Source organism: Sarcophilus harrisii, chromosome 4 (assembly GCF_902635505.1).
Source record: "Sarcophilus harrisii chromosome 4, mSarHar1.11, whole genome shotgun sequence".
Lineage (NCBI taxonomy): Eukaryota > Metazoa > Chordata > Mammalia > Dasyuromorphia > Dasyuridae > Sarcophilus > Sarcophilus harrisii.
Genome location: NC_045429.1, coordinates 386,647,885 through 386,672,017, shown reverse-complemented (window position 1 = coordinate 386,672,017; position 24,133 = coordinate 386,647,885). Strand labels below are relative to the sequence as shown.

Below are 24,133 nucleotides of genomic sequence, written 5' to 3'. Positions count from 1 at the left end.
CAACGTTCCTTAGAGCAAATCATCAATATACGACTAGAAAAGAACTGTGTGCCTTTAAATTTCACCTTCTTTTTTCTTGTTCTTGCTTCTCTATTTTATGGGATGTGACATATGTTGAAAACAGATAGCAACATCTATTTAGCAGCTTGACGAACTCTAGCATAGCATCCTCTTTAGAAAGATTTCCCAGGGCTGCCCATTCTTTCCTGTAAAATTAAACAACAGCAATCACCATTCCTCCTTAAAGGGAATTTTATTTAACTTAAAAATGTAATTCTACAATGAATAATTCCCAACTATCACTAAAATGAATCCCATGAAGTAAAAAAAATGAAATACTTTATTTTGCCATGAGAACCCCAGCCAACTTCCCCCAATAAAATCTTACATCTATTTTCTAAAATGATTTACTGTTTACTATTTTTGTTAGATCATTATGCTCACATGACTTAGACATAAAAATATACTTCAAGTATGAAGCTACTTTAATCCAGAGAGCTACCATAAGGCATATCTTAAACATCAATTTTTCACAGGCAAAAAAAAAAAGTTACCAGATTTGAAAAAGTGGATAGAATTATTCAGAATATTTCCTTTATGTCATAAACCTGTTATGCAAATCAGGGTCTGAGAGCTGAAGGAGATAACTGATATCAAACAATGATTGTATTTAGTTATTAAAAAGAAAATAATTTTTAAAAGTCTGATATGTAACTCTTGGTCAAGAAATAGCAAATGAAAACTATAGTTGTCTATTACTAGTAACAAAATGAATGATTCTTCCACAATATCTGGCCAAAATATCACTAAGTTAAACATTTGATGACTCCAAAAAATAGAAGTAAAAGTGAATTGACTCTAATACCTAATTCAATACTCAACATTAAGTCAAATTTCTCTCCTAATCAGCTTGTCTTGAAGCCCTTTCATTAAATTCCTCAAGCAGGAAATCCATGTTACCTTCTGTCATTCCCCAAGACATCAAAAAATCCAACCTCCGGATAAGTGTCTGGATTACATGGACCCCAAAGAACCTGCTTGTATAGTGCCACAAGTTTTAATTTTTCTTCGTAAGTTGGATGAAATGCTTTGCCATCTTTATCTGTAAAAAAAAAAGCACACACACACACATATACAAAATATGATTCTAGACTGTAACTACAAAAAAGACAGAGAGGCAAATGAACAGACAATGAAAGGGGGACATGGGAAGTAATTTTTAATAAATAACTGCTTGCTGAAGGTCTGAAGTCTAATTAGTTGACAACATAAGCTTAACTGGTTTGTAATTGTTTGAAATTCATAATAATTGAGATTTATAATATCCATTATATTATATCCTGCACCAAAATTTCTCTGTAGGAGCCATTTCACAGAATTATTTTATTATAACTAATGAAACAAATTTTTCTTTAACTTTAGTAACTAAATACTATAGATGAAACCTAAAATAGTTCCACTAACCCCTACTACTTAATAACATTCTCTACTACTCCAAAGAATATTCATAGTTGTGTGGCACTATATGTGGCTAAGACCTATGCCAATGCAGCAGCTAACTTACGTGAAAAAGAACTTGTAAAATTGAGAGGCTTAAATGAGAATTTTAGAACAAAACAGAATTCAAAGATAACTTTCAAAACACCATTTCTGAATTAAATGAATTAGCATTATATATAAAGAAGATATAGAATTCTGTGGAAATAGACCTAAATGAGGAGATAGATTTAGACAAAAAGGCAGAAACATGATAAAATGGTAGGATTATGTAGAAGTGGCCTAGTTACAAGGAAGGGATGTGTTCTTGATACAGAGGCAGGAGATAGCTATGATGTGGCAACCTATTTTCTGAAGCACCCCATCTACTCAAAAGAAAAGCATCTGATAAATCCTTGACTTGACTTTTCAGGAACACCTTATTTTAAAAGTGGCAGAAGTGATGATATAAACTGTCACATTAGAGGTAATTTCCAACCAGAGGAGAATTGGCTGAAGAAAAGACTCAGAAAATCATCCTACTTTAGACCTTTGATAGTAAAGATGGAAATAAAAGACATGCCCAAGCAATATCCTCTGTAAATTTAGGGGAAGCTGATTTCAAAAAATTAAGAGAAAAGATAGGCATGATCCCTTGACTAGAAATTTTTAAATGACAGGTCAAAAGGAGAACATACCTGATAATAATAATAATAATTCTGACTATATAATAGCAAATTATATTAATAAAAGAAGGAAATTGGATTTTAAAAATGGTTTCATAAAAAAACTTATCCTTTAAGAGGTTATTATTCTAAGGTTTTTAAATTTTTAAATTTATTTTTAAGCTAAGGTTTTTTAGACATGTAAAAGATTGGAACAGAGTTATGTGACCACAAAAGCATAAAGGACATAAAACTTATGGGGATTAAAAAAAAAAAAAAAAAAAAAAACTAGAACAAAAAAGTACTTTAAAAGTCACTTCAGGATCTATAGCCATACTTCCTGTATTAATATGAAACTGAAAAGAAAATATGTACCCATCCATTTGTACAATGATTAAAAAGATTTCTATCACATCAATGTATCTGAATATTATTTGTGCCCTAAAAAATGACTAAAAAGAAATATAGGAAGACTTCTATAAACTGCTACAAAGTGAAATAAGAACCAGGAAAATAATATATATAATGCCTATTATTATACTGTATGTGGAAAGAAAATAAAACCTGAATGATGTGAAATTATGATGATCAAATTTGATCCCAAATAAGAAAAATGATAATGTATCTTCACCTCTCTTTTTTGTAGAGTTGTGGATTTAGAAGACTGAATATTTACCAATTTTTTCCAATATGTTGATTATTTTGCTTGAAAATTTTCTCCCCTATTTTTTGTTATAAAGGATAATTCTCTGAGAGTCTTTAAGAAATCTCAGATAATTACCCTTTAAGATATCTGTTTATAAAGAGATTCAAAATGGAATGTGCAGTTAACATAAAAACAAAAGATGACAACAAAATTTTAAAATTTCTTAAAAAGAAATAAAATGAGTTTAACCTACATTTGTCAAATAAAATTCAGTTTGCCATGGGGAAAAAAACTACATCAGCACAAAAAAAGGAAAAGATTATTGACTGGGGTAAATGGTGAATGATAATGGTTAACAAAGTAGAATACTATTTTGCTTCCATTCAAGGCATCTCAAAATTCAAACTTCCATTTTCTTCCAGTAAGCTCATCCCTCTTCCTAAATTTCTTGTTTCTGCTGAGAACTTCACAATTCTTCTAATCACTCAGGTTAACACCCCTGACATTTCTTAAAGTTAAACTGAAGTAAATTTAAGTTAACTTTACTTAATACATACTTATATTGTTAATATATACTTTATATGTGTTGTTTTCCAGATAGAATGTAAGCTTTCTGAGGACATCCCAAAACTATGGACAATGCTTGACATATTTATTTCTTCATTAGTACAGAGGGAACTACCCAGTGATGAAACTCTCTACCAAAGCAAGTAGCATGCAATACTTTGCAATTTAAAGTCTCAAAAAGTTGGCAGGAGACAGAAAAGTTAAATAATTTGGCATGGTCACATAGCCAGCACACGAGAGGCAAACTTAAAACACAAGAGATGCAAACTTAAAACTATATCTCCCTTGCTCTTAGAAGATATATCCACCATGCTCTTTAGCACACAGCAGGAGCTTAATAAATGCTTTTATATTGATTGATTTTCAAGAATGATGCTCTGATCAGAAAGACTAAAAGAAATAGTTAAAGGAACAGTAGAATCAAATACAGGTAAGGAGAGTAAAAGAAGTCAAGGTAAGCAGGGAAAGTGAACTGGGCCAATTTATTCCCTAATCTACAGGCTGGTAAACTTGATCCCAAGCAACATCCTAAAGCATATTAACTGGCTGGCTGATTAAGTACTTAAAAAGGAATATAGCAATAACTAGGAGGAGGCTGTATGAGTCCACTTGCCAAATTAGCCATATTTCCTCCTTATAGGCTTACTGAACTGAAAGATTAAGGAAAAGTTATGGATTTCAACCAAAAGCATTTTAATCTCCGTTTTACATATAAGAAAACTGAGCCTTTGAGTGAGATGAGCAGAACCAGGAAATGATTATACATATGATGATCAATTGTGATTTACGTGGCTCTTCAACAATGAGATGAACCAAACCAGTTCCATTTGTTCAATAATGAATAGAACCAGCTACACCCAAAGAACTATGGGAAATGAGTATAAACTCCAACATAGCATTTCCTTTTTTTTTTTTTTTTTTTTGTTATTCATTCTCTCTCTCTTTTTTTTTTTTTTATTTAATAGCCTTTTATTTACAGGATATATACATAGGTAACTTTACAGCATTAACAATTGCCAAACCTCTTGTTCCAATTTTTCACCTCTTACCCCCCCACCCCCTCCCCTAAATGTCAGGATGACCAGTAGATGTTAAAATATATTAAAATATAACTTAGATACACAATAAGTATACATGACCAAAACATTATTTTGCTGTACAAAAAGAATCAGACTCTGAATTATTGTACAATTAGCTTGTGAAGGAAATAAAAAATGCAGGTGTGCATAAATATAGGGATTGGGAATTCAATGTAATGGTTTTTAGTCATCTCCCAGAGTTCTTTTTCTGGGTATAGCTAGTTCAGTTCATTACTGCTCCATTAGAAATGATTTGGTTGATCTCGTTGCTGAGGATGGCCTGATCCATCAGAACTGGTCATCATCTAGTATTGTTGTTGAAGTATATAATGATCTCCTGGTCCTGCTCATTTCACTCAGCATCAGTTCGTGTAAGTCTCTCCAGGCCTTTCTGAAATCATCCTGTTGGTCATTTCTTACAGAACAGTAATATTCCATAATTTTCATATACCACAATTTATTCAGCCATTCTCCAACTGATGGACATCCATTCAGTTTCCAGTTTCTAGCCACTACAAAAAGGGCTGCCACAAACATTCGTGCACATACAGGTCCCTCCCTTCTTTATAATCTCTTTGGGATATAATCCCAGTAGTAACACTGCTGGATCAAAGGGTATGCACAGTTTGATAACTTTTTGAGCATAGATCCAAACTATTCTCCAAAATGGTTGGATTCGTTCACAACTCCACCAACAATGAATCAATGTCCCAGTTTTCCCACATCCCCTCCAACAATCATCATTATTTTTTCCTGTCATCTTAGCCAATCTGACAGGTGTGTAGTGGTATCTTAGAGTTGTCTTAATTTGCATTTCTCTGATTAATAATGACTTGGAGCATCTTTTCATATGACTAGAAATAGTTTCAATTTCTTCATCTGAGAATTGTCTGTTCATATCCTTTGACCATTTTTCAATTGGAGAATGGCTTGATTTTTTATAAATTAGAGTTAATTCTCTATATATTTTGGAAATGAGGCCTTTATCAGAACCTTTGACTGTAAAAATATTTTCCCAGTTTATTGCTTCCCTTCTAATCTTGTCTGCATTAGTTTTGTTTGTACAAAAACTTTTGTTTGGTATAATCGAAATTTTCTATTTTGTGATCAGTAATGATCTCTAGTTCTGCTTTGGTCATAAAGACCTTCCCCTTCCACAGGTCTGAGAGGTAAACTATCCTACAACATAGCATTTCCACTCCGTTTTTGTCCGCTTGCATTTTTGATTTCTTTCTCAGGTTATTTTTACCTTATTTTTAAGTCTGATTTTTCTTGTGCAGCAAAACAACTATGGATATGTATACATATAATGTATTTAACATATACTTTGACATTTAACATGTATTGGTCTATCTGCCATCTGGGGGAGAGAGTGGGGGGAAGGAGGGGAAAAGTTGGAACAGAAGGTTTTGCAAGGGTCAATGCTGAAAAATTACCCATGCAAATATCTTGTAAATAAAAAGCTATAATAAATTAAAAAAAAAAAAAAAAACCTGAGTCTTTATCATATGATAAAGTCTCTGAAGAAATTTCTTAAAAACAAAATGAGGAAATGTGGACCAATATAGGCTAGATGACACTAATTAAACTACCAAAGAGTATTAACAGACTGAACTATATTAACCTGGAAGAAATTTTCAATGGTTTATAGCACAGTTCTGTTCTTTACTTATAAACAATTCCCCCCCCCTCCCCCCAAAGACTTAGATATATGGGGCAGCTAGATGGCGCAGTGGATGGAGGTTCAAGTTTAACCTCAGATACTTAACAATTACTAGCTATGTGAAGCTGGGCAAGTCACTTAACCCCAATGGGGGCTGGGGGGTGGGGTGTTACAAAACATATGGCAAAGGCTTAAATAGAAACATTGTTTAAAAAAAAAAAAAAAGGCAGTGAAGTACTGGGAAAGACAATATAGGGTTCCAAAAACAATGACAAACTGGAAAAAAATGTGGGGAATAACTACATTTTTAAGTAGAGATAAACCAAACAAACAGGAATGAAAAGTCCTAAATTTTCATATTCTCCTTTTGCCCACCCCATTCCCCCATTCAATTGCTTAATCACTGGACAAAGTAAGTTTATTATCAAGTGAGGAGAAAGACTAGGGAATTTAAAACAGGCCATTAACCCAATGTGGCATGTCAACAGTGCAACATGGTTGCCAAAAAGGTTAATTTTTGCTTTGGCTGCATTAATGGACACATAAAGACAGCATTCCCTATAGTGGTCAGATCATATCCAAAATAATGTGTTAGTTCTGCAAGTCACATTTCAATAAGAACACTAATACTGAAAGTAGATACCGAAGAGTGATTGGGATTTTAAGGGACCACAAAAGATTATCATATGAGTAACAGTTGGAAGATGAAAGATATAGATATATCATTATCTTTGAATATCTGAAGGGTTAACATAAACAAAGGATTAGATATGTTGTATGGCAAATTCAGATCAATCGATAGAAGTTACCTAAAAGCAGACTTTGGCCAATATTAAGGAAAATTATTTTAAATATTTTAATGCTTAGAGCCAGTCAAAAATGAAATGTACTGATTGATGAGGTGGTGAATTTCTTGTCACTAGAACTTTTTAGCAGTGGAATGATCATCTGTTCAAGATATCAGCAAATCCAATTTTATATAACAGCCTTTCTTCAAAACCACATAAAATATTTACTAAAACAATAATTATCCCCATCTTTACATGTGAGAAAACTAAAATGTAAGTTAAGTGACTTGTCCATGATCACAAAATTACTGGGTCAGGATTCAAAACTAGGTCGGCCCTGATCAGCACTCTTTTCAGGATGGATGCCACAGGAGTCCCTTGTAATTTTGTAGATGACACGATTATATGAATTTTAAAATATAATAAAGTCTCAAAGTTTACATAAAGTCACATTTCTGAAAAGCTGACTCATTTTCAAGTTAGGAGTCCAATAGCTTGCATCTTGAATCAAGTATTTCCATACACTTAAGCAGTTTGTGCTCCTCTGCCTGTGTATGCTCCCAGTTAGGTAGCCCATTGGATTGAATGCTGGACCTGGAATCAGGACCACCTGAATTCAAATCCAATCTCAGATACTAACTGTGTGACCCTGGGCAAATCACCGGTTTGCCTCAGTTCCACCATCTGTAAGATGAGCTGGAGAGAAGGAAATGGCCAACTACTCCAGTATCTTTACCAAGAAAACCCCAAAATGCGATTACAAAAAGTCAGACTAAACTAAATAACACCACCCATTTACAAACATGATAGTTAAAACAGGCCTTATTAACATGTGGGGTATAAGAATAAATTGAATCAACATGGTAATTTCAGTTTTTTATAGCTTTAACAGGGCATCCAGCTTGCAAAAATATGATAAAATACTTGATACAGCCTAAGTATCTTGAACTGCTATACTCAAAATTTATCCATTCCAACCATTAGCTGCTTTTGACTACTTTTTTCCATTCTGTCAATTAAAAATAAAACCAAAATTACCAAAGAAATTCTAATCAGCCTCTATTCCATGAAAGGGACATAGAAACAACCTCTTCCCAAATGATGTGTACTTAAGCAAATAAATAAGAAATATTGTTTATCAGCAAGTTTCAATGGCACATTCTGTTATATAAAATTTTCCTTTCCTCCCAAAATGTTCAAAGAAAAAAAAAAAAGCACTATGTATTTTAATGTTTACTTCACCCACATACAAAATGTACCTAAAAAAATTTAATGGCAAACGAAAATGTTGATGTAGTACAATTCCAGGACACAGCTTTATACATTAAGAACTACTTTAAAATCTCTATTAACTCCCCTCAGATTACACTAGTGGTCTTTAATTGGTCATCTTATTCATTTTGAAAAGAAAACTGTAAGCCAAAACTTCAAGATAGGACTAACTTTCCTACTCTGTTATTTCCACAGTAAACAGGAAGGATAAAAGCCATACCTTAGAGTAATATATATGTAGCCTGTTAAAGTTTTCAAAAGTCTTCCCAAACATGATCCCATTTAAAAATTTTATAAAGATGGGCATAAAAAATGGAGGGTCTTGCAAAGCCAGAACTAGACCTTTCCTTGGCCTACATACCATACATAGGATGTTACCAGTAAAGATGGAGAAAAACACTAATAAAATTAGAGCTGGAAAGGACTCCTTTGAACTCTAATCTAATCCTCCCATTTTACAAAAGAAAGAACTGAGAAGTTCTGAAACATTTGAATTTTGAAAACAATTCTCTAAAGCCTCACACAGAAAAGTGGCTGATGGTGTTATTTTCTCACATCCATATAAAATGCACATAATGCTTAGGTTTCTATAGAGGCTCAATAACATTAAAATATTTAAAAGGTATTTTTAAAGATCAATATTTCTAACGATAAAACCATAGAAAAGTGCAACAACATAAAGCATTATACTCAGCAATACAGACCCCTACAATTATCTGTACTAAATTAGCCATTACTAAAAACAGGAAAATGAGCAACAGGATATGGGTAAGAATGGAGCACATTTCTGAAAATACTTACAGAAAGTCCTGTTAGTAATCCTACAAAGAGAACAGCATAAACACCAACTCAGATACTACCTAAAGCTGAAACAAAACTACTGCGTAATTGAGAATGGCTTTAGTTTAGAATTATAAAATTAAAGAAGCACATAACAAAGGCAACAGTCACAGAAACTTGTGACAAATGATTCCAACGTAATTTCATAGGAAACTAAATTAATCTGCCTCTAAAAATGATTAATTTATAAGCTCTAGATAATTTTCTTTCTTTGGGGGGAGATTGTATTCCTATGACCACAGAAATAACATGAGAAACAATGAGGGGCAGTCAAAAAGGGTCACCTCCAAACTCTACCTCAGACACTTCAGGTTCATTGACCAAGGGTAATTTTCATCTTACTTGAGCTTCCTTTTCCTCATTTATAAAATCAAGCTAATACTGGCTGCTATACTTGCTAAAACTTGCAGTTTTGCTATATGACATCATTTTGTCTAACAAGGCTGTGGAGTAAGGACCTCTCACTCTACATTACAGAATGCCAACAAATAATAACTCTAGCAAAGAAATGGAAAGCTTCCTTGACACTAGGAGATTTCCATCCCTCTTCCCCAATAAGTAAATTTTGATATTTAGGATTACCAATTTCAGCCATAACAATAACAACTTAGTGTTATTTTAGTTAGTTAGTAGCTCTCTGGGTGCTTTCAAGTTTGAAAAGTAGTTTTCATACACTATTTTTTGAGTTTTAAAACAATTCTCTCAAGTAGGTATTATTAAGTATTGATAATTCCATTTTATAGGTAATGAAACCGAAATGGATAGGCTATGATTTTGACCATGACCACAAACCTAGAAACTCAGGTCTTCTAAGACTTCAGGTTCTTACAGTGGTTTACAACCCCAAGGTGACTTGCACACCTATTTTATATACTTATACTTGGGGTCACATAAAAATTTCTCAAGTACAAAGTGGAAAAAGTTTAAGCCCTGATCTAGACTACAAATATAGCACTTTACTTCCTATGCTATGCTGCTTCTCTGACACACGCATTTCCTTAAGAGTTTGCCCTATACTTCTAAAGATAGTCAAATGAATTTATTTTTTTCTGAACCCTATAGGAGAAGGAAAAGGACAGGTTAGGGTATGTGGTAAAAGGTGCACAGCAAATGCACTGAACTGTGTCACAGGGCCTAGGTTTGAACCATTTCATTTAAAGCCTGTGAACATGGTTAAGTATGATCTCTGGGCTTCATCTTCTCTATCTCTAAAATGAGAAGGCTGAACTAGAAGCTCTAAGGGCTCTTCAAATTCTACATCTAAGATTACTGGGAGATAAGAAAATAAATGCATTTGACTACTGAAGATAAAACCAGGAGAATACTTGATACTGCTTTTCTATATTTGAGTATTTTGGAATATTTTAATAAGGGTTGCAAATGATTGAAAAATAAAAATTTATCAGACAAGTCAGGCTTTTTAAGGTTAAGTTCTTTAATTTCCTATAAGCACCATGCTTGAAAAAACTAAAAAGGTAAAGAATTATTTTCATTCTATCTTCATAACAACCTAGAATTATATGCTACTATTATTATTTTTTGCTGAGGGGTTAAGTGACTTGCCCAGGATCACACAGTTAGGAAGTGGTAAGTGTCAGAAGTCCTAATTGAACTCAAGTTCTCCTGACTTCAGGGTTAGTGCTCTAAACACTGCACCAACTAGTTGCCCCTATATGCTATTATTAACCCCCATTTACTAGGGAGGAAATTGAGGCTCAGAATAGTTAAAACACAAAACTATTAAATGGATTCCAACCTAGATTTTCCTGACTTTATTTCCTCCACAACATCATACTATTATTCTGGTTGAATACAAAAATATTCAAAGGAACACAATTTGTAATTAAAAAAAAAAAGTTAGAAACTAATTATGTGTCCAACAACTGGTAAATGGCTAAAAAATTGTGGAATGTGAATTAATCTTCACCAACAATGAAATGTCATTGAGTCATAAATAACAAGAATGAAGAATTTACAGAAATGCAAAGAAAACATGAAACCAGGATGAAGTACATCCAAAAGAATACAAACAGTGTAACTACATATGTAAATACTTTAAATGGCAACTAAACTTAGGTGAAATATATTATTATCTTGTTAGTATCACAGGCTTCCTGTTTGGGAGGAAAGGGGGACAAAAGGTTGATAAGTATAGATAGTTTCCACTTTTGAACGGTTTTGTTTTCAAGAATTACACTTTTTATTGAAAATTTACCAATAAGAAACAAAAAAATCTGAGCTTTTCCCCAAAATGAAAAATTATAAAGGGTTAGGCTTCATTTCAGCTCAGATCTTACTGCAAGTCCAGCATTTCATCTACTACATTAGCTACTTGTCCCTGCACAAAATACAGGAGGAATCATATTAAAAATAGTGGCCGTTAGAAATCTGAGATCACCAAAAGAGCTTGCCATTTCCTGGAGATAGAACATCTTGATTTCTTAATTCTAGTCCATCACTGTGGTGAATATCTTTTATCTTTATACATATTTGAAGATCTGTTTCCTACTAATCTCCTCATGGAAGATACCACTGACAAATGCATAGATGATTCTCAAAAATGTTCACATAGAAGAGAAAGTATGTATATATATAAATTCATTGACTTTTCCCAATTGCCTTTTTCAATATTAATAAAGCCCAAGATTTCTTTTTTCCATATCTTAGGAGCCTTTTCTTCTTTCAGATAGCTTGAAATCAATCTTCAAAATTATGTAATCTCCAAAATGGATTTCCTACAAATACATGGATTAATTCACATGCTCTTTTGGCCTTTATTGTGTTCAATGGCATTTTTAATCCGGGAACTAATTACACCCAGGCCTGTGACATTCTTTAAGTATTAACTGTGGTGACTTGAAACATCATTGATGGTAAATTTTATTAAAAATCCTTTTCCAGTTCTTATACTTTGTTTTCCTCCTTTCATTCTCATCCTGATTTTGTTTAAATGGGCCTAAGAACAAATTTTCTTTAAATTAATTCTGTTCTACTATTGCTTGTCTCTGTTTTATAAAGACATACTACCCATAATCCTCCAGCACCTATCTCCCTAATATTTTACAAATGAGTTTATTTTCTAAACAGTGCCTTTAGCTGCCATTCATATCTGCTAGCAAATAATCTGATTATTTGCTGACTAATGTGTTCTTTTGGTGTCCTTGTTATGGCAAATGATTTACATGAATTAAATTTTTTATAATCTGTGTCAATGCCATTTCTACCATCCACTGCCTAGTTTTCATTAACTGTTTAAATAAATTAGAATTAGATGCTTCAATTATATGCCATTAACAACCAATAATGTTAACAGCAATCTATTAAGTGCCCACTATTTTTAAGGCACTAAACTAAATACTGGGAATACAAAAGGGGCAAAAGATAGTCCTTGATCTCAAAGAATTTACAATCTGATGGAGATAACAACACAGATTACACATATACAAAGCTATATCAAAAAAGAAATAATCAAAAGAGGGAAAGCATTAGAATTAAGAAGGGTTGGAAAGGCTTCCTATACAAGGAAGGATTTTAGTTGGGATTAAGAGGATGACAGGAAGGTCACTAGTTGGAGGGAGAGTATGAAGACAACCAAAGAGAATGCCTAGTGACAAGAGATGGAATTGTCTCCTTTGTGGAACAGCCAGAAGGCCAGTATCACTGGAGTAAAGTGCACATCAGAAAGTAAGATATAAAAACATTGCAAAGGAAGGAAGAGCTAAGTTATGAAGCACTCTGAATGTACATAGTGAAACAGCGTTTTGTGTTTATTCCTGAAGACAACAAGAAGTCACTGGAGTTTATTTTAGGGGGTGGGGAGGTGGGTTAGACATGATCGGAACTGTGCTTTGGGAAAATCACTTTTGTGAGTAAAATGGAGGATTCACTGGAATAAGGAGAGTTGATCCAGGTAGACCTACCAGTAAGCTATGACAACAGTCCAGATGTGAGATGATAAGGGGCTATATCAGGACATTATCAAAGGGATGGGGATAAGGGGACACATTTGAGGGTTGTTGCAAAGTTTAACTCGACAGGCTTTGGTAACAGCTTGGATATAGGGATAAGAGATACTAAGAAATCCAGAATGACTCCCAGGTGGCGAGTCTGAGGGTCTGGGAGGAGGACGTGCTGCCCTCAAGGGCACTACTCTCAAGAGTAATATGGGGGGAAAGAAGGAAGAGTTTAAAGGGAAAGATGAGTTCTATTGGGACATAATGAGTTTAAGATGTCTACTGGACTTTCAGTTAAAAAGAAATTGAAATGCAGGTTCAAAACAATTTGAATATGTGAAACTATGAATTAGCAAAGAAGGTTCGAATTGGAAAAGTCACTGTGGAAAGTGGGATATGTTGATATGAGATGCATTGTCTGAGAGGATTGCCTAGCTTCAGTGAAGAGTACAGTTGAAGTTAATGGACATAAATTTGTACTGGATCTTGTCAGATACAGGGATTTTTCTCCATTCAGTAGCACATACATAAAAAACAAGGTGTTGAATGGTGAAAGTGCTCCAAGGCTGAAGTTGGCTATACTTAATCAGTGGTATCAGGGAGAAAAGGATTCAAATGAAGAGTACCAGGTAGAGTTAAGACAAAAAGGAGAGAGCAGTCAGTAAGAGATCAAGGGACAGGTTTATGTAAGGGAAGGCAGAGGGAGAGATGAAAAGCCAACAGATGAATAATTCAATAAGAGGATTTCAGAATTTTTTTAATGTGGGTGTAGTACATATGTGGATGATGGCAAGATCAAGTGTATGATGATAAAGGTGCATGTCTCGGGTGGGGGTGAAAAGGTAAATCATGGGAAGTGAGTAGATTAGGGTATTTGAGGGAAAATCAATATGTATGTTGAAATACCCTACTATGAAGGCAGAAGTTGGAGGAAAAAGATTATGTCATATATCAAATTCATCAGGGGAATCTACAGACAACAGTAACCAGGATTCTGATAGTGATAGATATGAAGTGCATGAACATTAAAGGAGAGATTTCTGAATGAGGGATGAAGGGAGGAAACCTGGAAGTGATTATGAAAAGCAAGGAATACTTCAACTTCCCAGCCTCAAAGAGTGAGCTGAGGAAAATGAGTAACGGTGCAGCCAGTACTGGAAAGGAAGGTTATCATGAACTATTATTCTTTCTTCTAGCTTTTCCCCAATTCTAATTCTTCCTCTAACAAGTCAAGTATCTAAAGAGCTGTTCAAGTGATGACCTACATTAATAATGTCTTTTCCAATCCTTTAAAATATAATCAATTACATCATCTGTGATGTTATGCATTGCTCATCATGTCCAATACCTTCTTGTATTCTCAGAGAAAAGTCATGATATAGGTGTATGAGACTTCTGTAAATCTTGTAAGTCCGGCCTTTTTCATTCTTTATTCCCAACCAATGCTTTCTAATATACCTCCTTAGTATCTATTCCCATATTAAAAATTGGATTGTTACATGAAATGATTCAAGGCAATTCTAAGAAATTTGTGATGGAAATTGCCATACACAATCAGAGAGGGAACTATGGAGACTGAATGTGGATCAAAGCGTATATAATATTTTCATCTTTTTTACTGTTGTTGGTTTCCTTTTTTTCTCCTTCCTCATGTTTATTTTCACTTTTGACCTGATGTTTCTTGCACAGCATAACAAATATGGAAATGCTTAAAAGAACTGCACATGTTTAACCTATATTAGATTGCTTGCAATCTAGGGAAGGGGGGATGGAAAGGAGGAGAAAAATTTACAAGGTTTTGCAAAGGTGAATGTTGAAAACTATCTTTGCATGAATTTGAAAAAATAATAAAAAAATGAGTTTTAAAAAAATCAAATTATTACTATAGTTTTTGATGCTATGTAGCTTTGTCTTAGAAGGCAAACAAAACTAGTATAGTTACTTTTTGGTGATATGTAGTTTCCTAAAAAGACTTTCTTCTCATTTTTATTGAAGGTGATGAATTTTCACTTTGCCTTTTCCTTTAATTAAGTCTGACAAGATGTCTTACTGTTTTACAGAACCACAAGAAAAAATAACTGCAGAATAACCCAAGATTTCAAAACTATGAAACTGTTTTTATTATGAAATACAACCAAAACAGCAACAACTTTTTACATCTCAACTTCATGACTGAAAGAATAATCATTCTTTAAAAGTTTTGTTGTTGTTTTCATGAAGAATAAAAAAGCAGGCACTTAACTATCATCTTAAAATTTCACACAAACAAAATTATGATGCTGGTGATTTGAGAAAGCCATTATTAACATTAAAAGAGGTATAATTCATAAGCAAAGGGAAATTTTTCCTAAATCATTTTAAGACAATGATTTATAAAATATACAAAGGCTACTTGACACAAAAGAAAATGTAATTTTTTACTGATTCAGTCTTTAAGATCAAGACTTAGCCTACAGTACAATAATATTAAACACTACAGATTCCTATTACCAAAGACAAAATAACACACAATGCCTTTTAAGAATCGTATTCTACAACTGAAGAATGAACTTAAGCCTAGGAGAGTGCAATCAGGGAGGCAGCCAGGTAGCTCAGTGGATAGAGCACTGAGTTTGGAGTCAGGAAAACCTATTCAAAGGTGATCTCAGATACTTACTAGCTGTGTGACCCTGGGTAAGTCACTTAACCTCTGGATGCCTTAATCCACTGGAGAAGGAAAAGATAAATCGCTCCAGTATATTTGCCAAGAAAATGCCACATGTGACAACAGTGCTTGGAGTTTACTAGAATGTGGGATGAGAAGAGAAATTATTTTCATGCCTGTTAAAAATATCATAATATCCTCTAAACTAGGGGTTCTTATTTTTTTTTCTCGTGTCTCCTACAGCAGTTTGAAGTTTGTGAACCCTTTCTTTTCAGAATCAAGTTTTTAAATGTATAAAATATACAGGACTTACAAAGGAAACTATACCGAAACACAAATGTCAAGTTCAAGTATTACAAGTTAAGAATCTCTGTGAGTCTAAATCTTTAGCCAATTTAAACAGTAAGTAAAATTATAAGGATGCTTTAGTAAATTCTTAAGATTAACCTTGAGCTCTAAGAAAAAGGAGGAATACTGGGGCAGTTAGATTGCTCAGTGGGTAGAGTACCCATTCTGGTGATAGGAGGACTTGAGTTAAAATCTGCCTTTAAACACTTAATACTTCCTAGCTGTGTGATGTGTTGGGTAAATCACAACCCCAAGTGCCTAGCCAGAAAAAAAGAAAAGAAAAAAAGGAGAAATATTAAAAAAAAAAAAAATCAGAAAGCAATATCTCTATTTTCTATAAACATTAATAGCTTACTTTTTCTTTTTTAACCTAAGTTAGGAATATACTGGCTACTAACCATGGAGTATTTTTTTCAAAGGGTAAAAATATGCTTTTACAGTCCTGAACAGGAGAAAACTTCTAATAGTTTAATTAATAAAAACACTCCTTACCCTCCCCCCCTGCCCAAGATATGACCCTGATTTAACTGACAGCAATGGAACTGGTAAAGAAGAAAGGAGGACTTCAGAGAAAGAAATACATTTTCAGCAAAACTGATGAAAATCAATAATGAAATGTAATTCAGATTGTTTCACCTTAAAAATTAGCCTAAAAGGGCTTGGAAACAGCACAGAAAGCAACTGACAAATATGTCAAATTTCAGTCAGCTTTACAGAAAATATAACTATATAAACGAGGAGGAATATATATGTATATGTGTTATCTGTGCATTTTCTCTCTCTCTCTCTCTCTCTCTCTCTCTCTCTCTCTCTCTCTCTCTCTCTCTCTCTCTCTCTTTCATTTATTCAATGACCTACCTATTCAGAGGGTAAAAGAGGCTGAGTGAGGATGCAAGTGTCTTAAGTGATTCAAAAGACAACTTCTAGGTTATATTCTTACTTAATTTGTTAGCATAATGATTTTACACTTACAATAAAAATTCTGAAACTTCTTCTATTTAAAGAATTTGACAGTAATTATGTAATTATAGCCACCCAGCCAAAATGTGCAAGTCTGTAATCAACTGATCTGCTCCTACCTAAAAAGCAGCTCAACACATGGAGGGCACCTGGGTTCAAACTTTGATACTAATTAACTATGTTATGTGACCTTGGGCAAGTTATGATACCTCCATAAGCCTCAGTTTTCTCATCTTAAAAATGGGAAGAATAATACATACAAACTAATCTCAAAGAACTACGGTGAGGAAGGTGCTTTATAAATCTTAAATCACTTCATACATGTGAATAAGTACAAAAAAATTTTCCAAAGCCTCTTCTCTCTTATATAGAATATGTACCAAAATTAAGAAATATACAGCTATTTCTGAAATGATTTAAGATAGTGCTGCCAAAGGGGATGAAACAAAGGACTTTGTCCTTCAAACTTCCAATGTCTAAAAAAATTGAATTAAGCCCCTCTCAAAAAAAATTTAAAATTAAATTTAATAAATAAAATTGCCTTTGGAACTATGCTCAAAAAGTTATCAAACTGTGCATACCCTTTGACCCAGCAGTATCTCTACTGGGCTTATATCCCAAAGAGATCTTAAAGGAGAGAAAGGGGCCCATATATGTGCAAAAATGTTTGTGGCAGCCCCTTTTGTAGTGGCTAGAAACTGGAAACCGAGTGGGTGCCCATCAGTTGGAGAATGGCTAAATAAATTGTGGCATATGAACGTTATGGAATATTATTGTTCTGTAAGAAACGACCAACAGGATGATTTCAGAGATGCTTGGGGAGACTTACATAAACTGACACTAAGTGAAATGAGCAGAACCAGGAGATCATTATACACAGTAACAACGATATTATATGATGATCAATTCTGATGGACATAGCTTTCTTCAACAATGATATGATTCAAACCAGTTCCAATTGTTCAGTAATGAAGAGAGCCATCTACACCCAGAGAGAGAACTATGGGAACTGAGTGTGGACCACAACATAACATTTTCACTCTTTCTGTTACTGTTTGTTTGCATTTTTGTTTTCCTTCTCAGGTTTTTTTTTTCTTTCTAGATCCGATTTTTCTTGTGCAGCAAGATAACTGTATAAATGTGTGTGTGTGTGTGTGTGTGTATTGGATTTAACATATAATTTAACATATTTAACTTGTATTGGACTACCTGACATCTAGGGGAGGGGGTGAGAGAAGGAAGGGAAAATTTGTAACAGAAGGTTTTGTAAGGGGGTCAATGTTGAAAAAATTACCCATGCATATATGTTTTGTAAATAAAAAGATATAAAATAAATGAATGAATGAACAAATTAATCAATCAAGTAATTTAATTGCCTTAATACTAGACTGGTATGAAAAACCAAATATAATTAGGTTGGTAAAGAAAAAAATCCAATTTTTAGAAAAATTAAGGGTAATACTAAATTCTCACAACTAGCAATAAAAATATCTCTAAAGCTGATAGTAAACTCTATTAACATATTAAGATTATTTAATAGAGTCTTTACAATATGAAAAGAATGTTAATTTGTACTGATTCACTTAAAAAGCATCAAGCTTTTGGAAATGGACTCAGGATAACCTCCAAATAAGAAATATCTTGGTTTCAAACTTAACTGGGTAAGGACTAACAGATCAGAACAGAATTGTTTTAAGGGTGAATTGGTCAGAAGGCTAGCTAAATTTTCTGGTGATCCCATACTTCTCCCCTGGCCCTCTAGATATCCATTCATTTTGCTGGCTATATACCTGTACAGAAGGGTGAAAAATAAGTGCATGAAAATGAAAACCTCAAGTGACAGTTTTAAATAGCATATGACCTTGGGGGGAAAAAATTGAGAATTTGCTCTCATCTTGCTCTTGAGAACTCTCTCTCCCAACATCCTTCCTTCACCCCCATTAAAACCCTATTTCCTATTTTCTAATATGTTTTGTTGTGGCAGTGGTGGTAGTTATGGTTGTTTGTTTTAAATCCTTAGAAATGTTTAAGGAAAGTCAAAGAAAAATTAAAAACCTTAGAATTTTCACAAAATTATCTATACTCTATTGATAATAATAATTCTGTCAGTAACTGTTGTCCTCAACATGATAGAAAAACCTATATAATTTTTATATTTTGAAAATTTTAAATAGCTCAGTTCAAGACATTGGATGGTCAACAAACATTTAAGTATTTACTTAGGCACTGTGCTATGGGCTGGGCCATGCAAAGAAAGGCAAAAACAATCTTTGCTCTCAGGTAATTCATATTCTAACATGGTAGACAACAGGCAAATAGCTATGGATATATAAGATATATACACTATAAATTCAAGGTTTAAAAAAATTTTTTTTTCAAATTCAATTACTAAATTGTATACCAAATAAAAATGTATAAGATGTCAAGAAAAAAAGTTTAGGCAAAAAAGCAAAATCAAATGCTTGCTTGGAATCTAGGATTTTTTATAAAAGTGTATATTCTTTTGTGATTCCATTCAGAAACAGAAACTTGTTAAGCCAAGACCTGTACTGTGCAAGAGGGAGGAGCATATAAGCGAAGAGAGAAACAAAAACAAAACATCCCTTATTTTCAAGAGATTTACAATCTAGTAGGCAAAGGGAGAAAGCATGAGCAAATGAAGAGGGATAAAAAGCAAAGCAACTTCGGGTTACTGGTCCACAATGAACACTGAAATAAAAATTCTTTGTTTCCTTGAGAACTGTAATTCTCAGTGCTCTTAGTTAGAAAAATCAAACTGTATAAATGATTTCTAGTCAACTACTGCATTAATTGCAAATGAAACATCCCAAAGGATGAAATTAATTTGTTCTAGAAATAGGAAAATGTCCTAACAAACGAATGTCTAACCAGTAATATCAAGATTCTAAACTTAAATTTTTTGCTGGTTGCATAGCTATGTAAAACCCTGAAAGGTTTTGTGTCTGGGTTTTTTTTTGTCATCATAGAAAAATTTCAAATACTTAGCAGCACATTTTAATATATCCCTATGTAGGAATCATGAAAAGGGTACTCCAATACTCACATTTTCTTATTGCCATTTGAAAAATTTTCCAGAAAAGTCTGCCGTCAACCCAGACAGTTTCTATTATTTTTAATTATTCAGAAATTAAGATATTTTAGATTTCCTTTTTCTGTTCTGCTTTGCATATAGAATATTCCTTTGTTGTTTGTTAATCAAAATTTAAAAAGTGAAACTTTTTTTTAAGGGAGAAAAAAAATATTTCAAACAGGTAGCATCCAACTCAAATTGAGCCCAGCTAAAATTCCTGGTGATCTTCATTTGTCTCTCTGTCCTCTAAACTTTTCTTTTAAATATCTATAACTTCAAATGATTAAAAATTATTCAAAAATACTTAATTTTCAATCCATGTAGTCTATTTCTTGTGGACCCTGAAATGATTTTAGTCTAATTAATTTCTTCTATCCCATAACTAGATTCTACCTAATTGGTCTGTAACTCTTAAAGATCACAAGGTGATTCCCTCTATTCATCTTGATTCAAAAAAGAAAAAAAGAAAAAGGTTATTCAATTCTACATTCTGTGTCTCCTGACTCTATTTAAATGAAATTTGCTTTAAAAAACAAAAAAACACTTCATGCTTACATTTAACTTTTTCAATTTTTTTCATCTGTTTCTCATTTCATTTTCATACTAATTTGTGGTACAATAAAATTATTTTCTTTCCCCCTCACCTTAATGGATAGCAATGCAGAAGTGCAGAGGATTAATTAGCAATAATAGCCTAGAGTGGTAGGAGAACCTGGAATAAAACTAGGATGTCTGGACTTCCAGTATGTTATCTTAAAATGGACTAAGATATCCTCCTTTCCAAGGTCTAGTTTTATTCTATCAAGTAAAAAGAAATATTTCATATCTCAAACCTGTTGAGGAACAGGTAAACTTTTCTGAGCAAAAATTAAATCCACATTAGTGATCTTGTCACTAATTCCAAGGAAATTTCACTTTGCAGTAGCATCATTTTAGAAAAATGAATCAAAGTCCATGTAGTTTACTAGGTCAGCAAGCTGGGGGGGAAAAACAAAACTTACTATCCTTGGTAATAGGCAATGATTTAATTATTCTACTTTTCCATTAATTCAATGTACATTTCTTCTGACCACTTTTGGTCCCTCCCTTTTACTTTTCAATTAAGCATTTGCCATACTAAGTATCTTTGTTGCCAAATGATCCAGAAATGAAGGAGACCTTTAATCACTACCATATTGGTTCCTTAATATAATTACTTGGCCTTAGCTTGAGGCAGCTTAAACTAGAAACTAACAAACTTTACATATTAAGTGGCTTTTATTTCAAGGTATGAGATTTCTAGCACCAAGAATAAAGCTTCATACTTTCAGAAGAGAGCTCTTCTATCCAAGTGTAACAAGTGTAATTTAAATCTAGCATCTCAATATAAGGGGAAATTATTCTATCAATTTTATTGCAATTCTGTTATAGTCTGTGGAGGCTGAAAACTTGAGATAACAGTATTTTGAACTATAAAGCCTACAGATCTTTATGTAAATGAGGTTTCCAAAGACAGAGCAAGGCACAGGGGATAGACTAGAAAATGTGCCTTTAAGCTCTGACTGACACAAATCAATTGTACGGCCTTGGACACAAGTCATCTAATCTCTCAAGGGTCCTAGGTAACTAAGGTTATAAATTACAGAAAAATGCCTCATCTGCTTTGGTGAAGGACTCATCTACACTAGGAGTTCCCCACATACTGATAAAATTGATGATCTCACACCAAAGAAATGTCTTGCCATTTTACTTTACACTTCAATTCAAACACCCTAAGACAGTGCTGGCACATAGCAGAAACTTAATGTTTGCTGACTGACATTTATTAGAGCCTTACTATATGCAAAACACTAAAAGGAGCACTGAACACTGATCACTTAAATCAAAAGAGCTAAAACTATTTCTCCATCATCATTTCTCTAAACAGTGTGAGCACAGGCCACAATTAACTCTTACTGGGAATAAAGTGAAGACAATAAGGTGCAATAAATTCTAAATAGCTTGACTTAACCAACAACCTGGTTAATTAATAAAGTAAGAGATATCTGAACCAGTTAGAGTCACAGGTAGTTTAGTGACACAAGATCTCTTTAACTTCTAATAAACATATAAGATGAAAGTGACATTGTTCAGAAACTACTTTTAAAGTATTTACGATTACACATAGATGGGAAACAACATGGCTTATCGGCTAGACCTCTAACTTAGTCAAAAGCCCAGAGTTTGAAATCCACATCAGTCCAGTACAATGTGAAAGGGATTTTCAAGCATGAGTGAAATAGATGACCACGAGGCCACTTAGTTAAATGTTAATCATAATCACGGGGAACTGACAACTTCTCTCTGTTTCAATTTCCTATTTCATCTTTTTTAAAAGTTTTTTTTGAGAGGAAAGCACTTTGTTAAGTTACTATCTGTATCTTAAACCAAGTTTCCCCAAATAAAATACATTTGCTGTTTTATCCTTGCAATCCTTACCATATTAGCCCAATGATTTTGCCTGGGGAAAGGACATCACCCCAACGGACCAGATCAATCATTCACATTTTCCCCCACCCGGTGGAAAACCACGACAGACAGACCACGGAACACTAGTTGCTGGTTGGGGTGGAAAAATAGAAGTAGTTTCAAGACTAGCCAGACGGAATCCACATACTTGAAGTTGGGAGAAAGATTTTAATAACCCAGGTCCCCAAAAAATTTTAGTCCTTCACCTGGGGTGGGAAAGCAGGGAGCACCAGGGCTGGGCTCCTTCCTCCTCAGGTAGTCCTGAACAATCCTTACCACCAGGGTCCAATCAACTTCTGTTGGGAATCTCAGGGTTTCGGAAGTAGAAAAAAGTTCAAAAAACCCCTCCCCCCACCCCATCCCGAGGGACAATGGCGTACCTAGAGAGTTGTCAAATGAAGCAAAGAGAGTTTTTGGTGGTTTGGGCTCGTTTTGGGGTCGGGGGTGAGATCAGACCTAGAGGAGCGCCCCGGGAGAGAAGGGGAGACAGGGGTATTGGGAACTGCGCAGCAGCAGCCAGGCCCCGAAAAACCTAAGCGGGGCAGCTGGCTCAGCGGAGAGAGGGGCCCGAGGGGCCCAGGACGAGCCCCCGGGGGCCCGGCTCTAGGAAGAGAAGCGCGGCGGCGGGGCCGGAGGCTGCCACTTGACCGAGGAGGTGGGCGGGGCGGGTGGCAGCCCAAGGCCGGCTCACCTTTAAAGAAGCGGAGTGCCAGCGTGTACAGCTCCTCCAGGCCGAAGCCCCAGAACTCCTCCAAGCACAGAGAGTCGTCCGCCGCTGTCACCCGGGCCGGGGCTGGGGGCGCCGCCGGGGCCGGGCCCTCGGCTGCCGCCTCATTCTCCCCGGCCTCCTGCCGCCTCTCCGGCGCCGCCTCCGGCTCGGACCCCGCGGGGGGCGGCGGCAGCAGCGGAGCGCCTTCGGCGCTAGGCCGCTCCTCCGGGTCCGGGCTCAGCGTGAGACCGTCGATGGAGACCTCGAGCCGCTCCGCACTCAGCACCCCCGCCATCTCGGGCTGCGCCTCCTCTGCTGCGGACAGGCGGCGGCCACGTATCTACTTCCTGCTGCACTCTGACCTCTGCCGGCCCACAGAGGAACTTCCGGGAGGGGAAGCGGGAGGCAGGACGAGTCTGGATCACCCCGCCCCAAGGACGTTCCTCCGTCCCAGGCTCCGCCCCTTCGGCGGCTCTTCTCCGAGCCCTTCGCGAGAGCAGAACGCTCAGGAATATCCCTGACGGCGACCCGTAGCCCCGACGTGGCACATCTCCGCTTCAGCTTCTTTTCCCGAGACCGCCTCTGCCTCTTGAGCTCGGTATTTAAAACCCCCGGCGGCCCCACCTGTCCAGCGGGCTCTGCCGGTCGCTCTCCTCGCCTCTGGCTTCTGGAATCCCTAACGTCGTTCCACGTCTACCGAGCCCAGCCTCAATGAACCCGTCTCCTCATCGTCCCTTCGGCCCTCTCCCAGGGATCCACCTCCTCAGTTAGCGGGGTGCCCCCCCAGCCCGGGGCTGGTACCCTCAGCCACTTCTCCCTTCTTATCGTTCCCTCCCCAGGGCCCGCAACGTTATTCAGAAACGCTGGCTGATTGGAACGGCCGTCAGGCCCGCAAAGCTCCGGGACCTCCTCCCCGACCCCCAGCCCCTTCGGCTCCCGTCCCGC

The 24,133-nt window shown here is 35.5% G+C and overlaps 1 protein-coding gene across 1 annotated transcript in view; it reads right to left on the bottom strand.

Annotated features, from left to right (window-relative positions):
• ACBD3 (acyl-CoA binding domain containing 3) overlaps positions 1–23,573 on the bottom strand; it is a 41,709-nt gene extending 18,136 nt beyond the window's left edge. The window contains exons 1-3 of the mRNA XM_031967025.1: positions 23,171–23,573; positions 961–1,102; positions 66–206 (exon numbers count right to left, since the gene is read on the bottom strand). Coding sequence (XP_031822885.1) covers positions 66–206; positions 961–1,102; positions 23,171–23,483 — 596 coding nt within the window. The 5' untranslated portion in view covers positions 23,484–23,573. The remainder of the gene's footprint in view (positions 1–65; positions 207–960; positions 1,103–23,170) is intronic.
• Positions 23,574–24,133: the final 560 nt, after the last annotated feature.